Genomic DNA, 2121 nt, shown 5'->3' with positions numbered 1-2121 from the left:
CCCCCCCAAAAAAAAAAAAAAACAACCCAGGGTTCTTTGGGGTCCGTGGATTGGCTTTGTGGGTCTCCAGTGGTCTTTGGTGGTCCACCAGTGGTCTTTGGGGTCCATCGATGGTCTTTGGGGGTCTCCCGTGGTCTTTGGGGTCCATCCATGGTCTTTGGGGGTCTCCCGTGGTCTTTGGGGTCCATCAATGGTCTTTGGGGGTCTCCAATGGTCTTTGGGATCCATCAATGCTCTTTGGTGGTCCACCGTTGGGTTTTGGGGGTCTCCAATGGTCTTTGGGGTCCATCGATGCTGTTTGGGGATCTCCAATGATTTTTGGGATCCACCAATGGTCTTTGGTGGTCCACTAGTGGGTTTTGGGGGTCTCCAATGGTCTTTAGGGTCCATCAATGGTCTTTGGTGGTCCACCAGTGGTCTTTGGGGTCCATCAACGGTCTTTGGGGGTCTCCAATGGTCTTTGGGATCCATCCATGGTCTTTGGTGGTCCACCGTTGGGTTTTGGGGGGTCTCCAATGGTCTTTGGGGTCCATCAATGGTCTTTGGGGGTCCCCAATGGTCTTTGGCATCCATGGATTGACTTTGTGGGTCTCCAGTGGTCTTTGGGGTCCATCAATTGGCCTTGGGATTCTCCAGTGGTCTTTGGGGGGTCTCCAAAGGTTTCTGGGTTCCATCAGAGGGTTTTGGTGGTCCACCAGTGGTCTTTGGGGTCCATCGATGGTCTTTGGGGGTCCCCAATGGTCTTTGGGGTCCATCGATGGTCTTTGGGGGTCTCCAATGGTCTTTGGGATCCATCCATGGTCTTTGGGGGTCCCCAATGGTCTTTGGGGTCCATTGATGGTCTTTGGGGGTCTCCAATGGTCTTTGGGATCCATCCATGGTCTTTGGTGGTCCACCGTTGGGTTTTGGGGGTCTCCAGTGGTCTTTGGTGGTCCATCAATGGTTTTTGGGGGTCTCCAATGGTCTTTGGGATCCATGGATTGACTTTGTGGGTCTCCAGTGGTCTTTGGTGGTCCACCAGTGGCCTTTAGGTTCTCCCAAGCACTTTGGGGGTCCACCAGTGGTTTTTTGGGGTCTCCAATGGTCTCTGGGGTCCATCGATTGGCCTTGGGATTCTCCAGTGGTCTTTGGGGGGTCTCCAAAGCTTTCTGGGTTCCATCAGAGGCTTTTGGGGGTCCCCAATGGTCTTTGGGGTCCATCAATGGTCTTTGGGGGTCTCCAATGGTCTTTGGGATCCATTGATGGTCTTTGGTGGTCCACCGTTGGGTTTCGGGGGTCTGCAATGGTTTTGGGGTCCATCGATGGTCTTTGGGGGTCTCCATTGATTTTTGGGATCCACCAACGGTGTTTGGGGGTCTCCAATGGTTTTGGGGTCCATCGATGGTCTTTGGGGATCTCCATTGATTTTTGGGATCCACCAATGGTCTTTGGGGGTCTCCAGAGGGTTTTGGGGGTCTCCAATGGTCTTTGGGATCCATCCATGGTCTTTGGTGGCCCACCAGTGGTTTCTGGGGGGTCTCCAAAGGTTTCTAGGTTTCGTCAGTGGGTTTTGGGGGTCTCCAATGGTCTTTGGGGGGTCTCTAGTAGGTTTTGGGGGTCTCCAATGATTTTTGGGGTCCATCACTGGTCTTTGGGGGTCTCCAATGGTCTTTGGCATTCATCCTCACCCGCTCGACCCCGTCGTAGATCCAGGACGTGGTGCCCATCAACAGCTACGACGCGGCCGGGACCTTCCTGCTGCTCGGCTGCAACAACGGCTCCATCTACTACGTGGGTGAGCAAGGGGGGGGGAGGGGGTGGGGTGAGGGTTTTGGGGGTCTCCTGTGGGCTCTGGGGGGGTCTTCGGGGGTCTCCGAAGGTCTTTGGGGGTCCACCAGTGGTTTTGGGGGGTCCACCAGTGGTCGTTGGGGGGTCTCTGAAGGGCTTTGGGGGTCCATCAACGGTCTTCGGGGGTCTCCGAAGGTTTCTGGGGGTCCATCTGTGGTTTTTGGGGGTCCACCGGTGGTCAGTGGGGGTCTCCAAAGGTTTCTGGGATCGGTCATTGGGTTTTGGGGGTCTCCGAAGGGATTTGGGGTCCGTCAGTGGTCATTGGGGGTCTCCAAGGTTTCTGGGGGTCCACCA

At 55.4% G+C, this 2121-nt stretch overlaps 1 protein-coding gene across 1 annotated transcript in view; it reads left to right on the top strand.

The window, feature by feature from the left end:
* Positions 1-1686: 1686 nt before the first annotated feature.
* Positions 1687-2121, top strand: part of LOC110391962 (SH3KBP1-binding protein 1-like) — a gene marked incomplete at both ends in the record, with an annotated part of 10100 nt that continues 9665 nt past the window's right edge. Inside the window, 1 exon segment of the mRNA XM_021383912.1 lies at positions 1687-1774. Within this exon segment, the coding sequence (XP_021239587.1) occupies positions 1687-1774 (88 nt within the window).

The sequence above is a fragment of the Numida meleagris genome, unplaced genomic scaffold (assembly GCF_002078875.1).
Source record: "Numida meleagris isolate 19003 breed g44 Domestic line unplaced genomic scaffold, NumMel1.0 unplaced_Scaffold675, whole genome shotgun sequence".
In the NCBI taxonomy this organism is placed as follows: Eukaryota; Metazoa; Chordata; class Aves; order Galliformes; family Numididae; genus Numida; species Numida meleagris.
The sequence above is the reverse complement of the archived record's forward strand: the minus strand, read 5'-3'. Positions and strand labels throughout refer to the sequence as shown.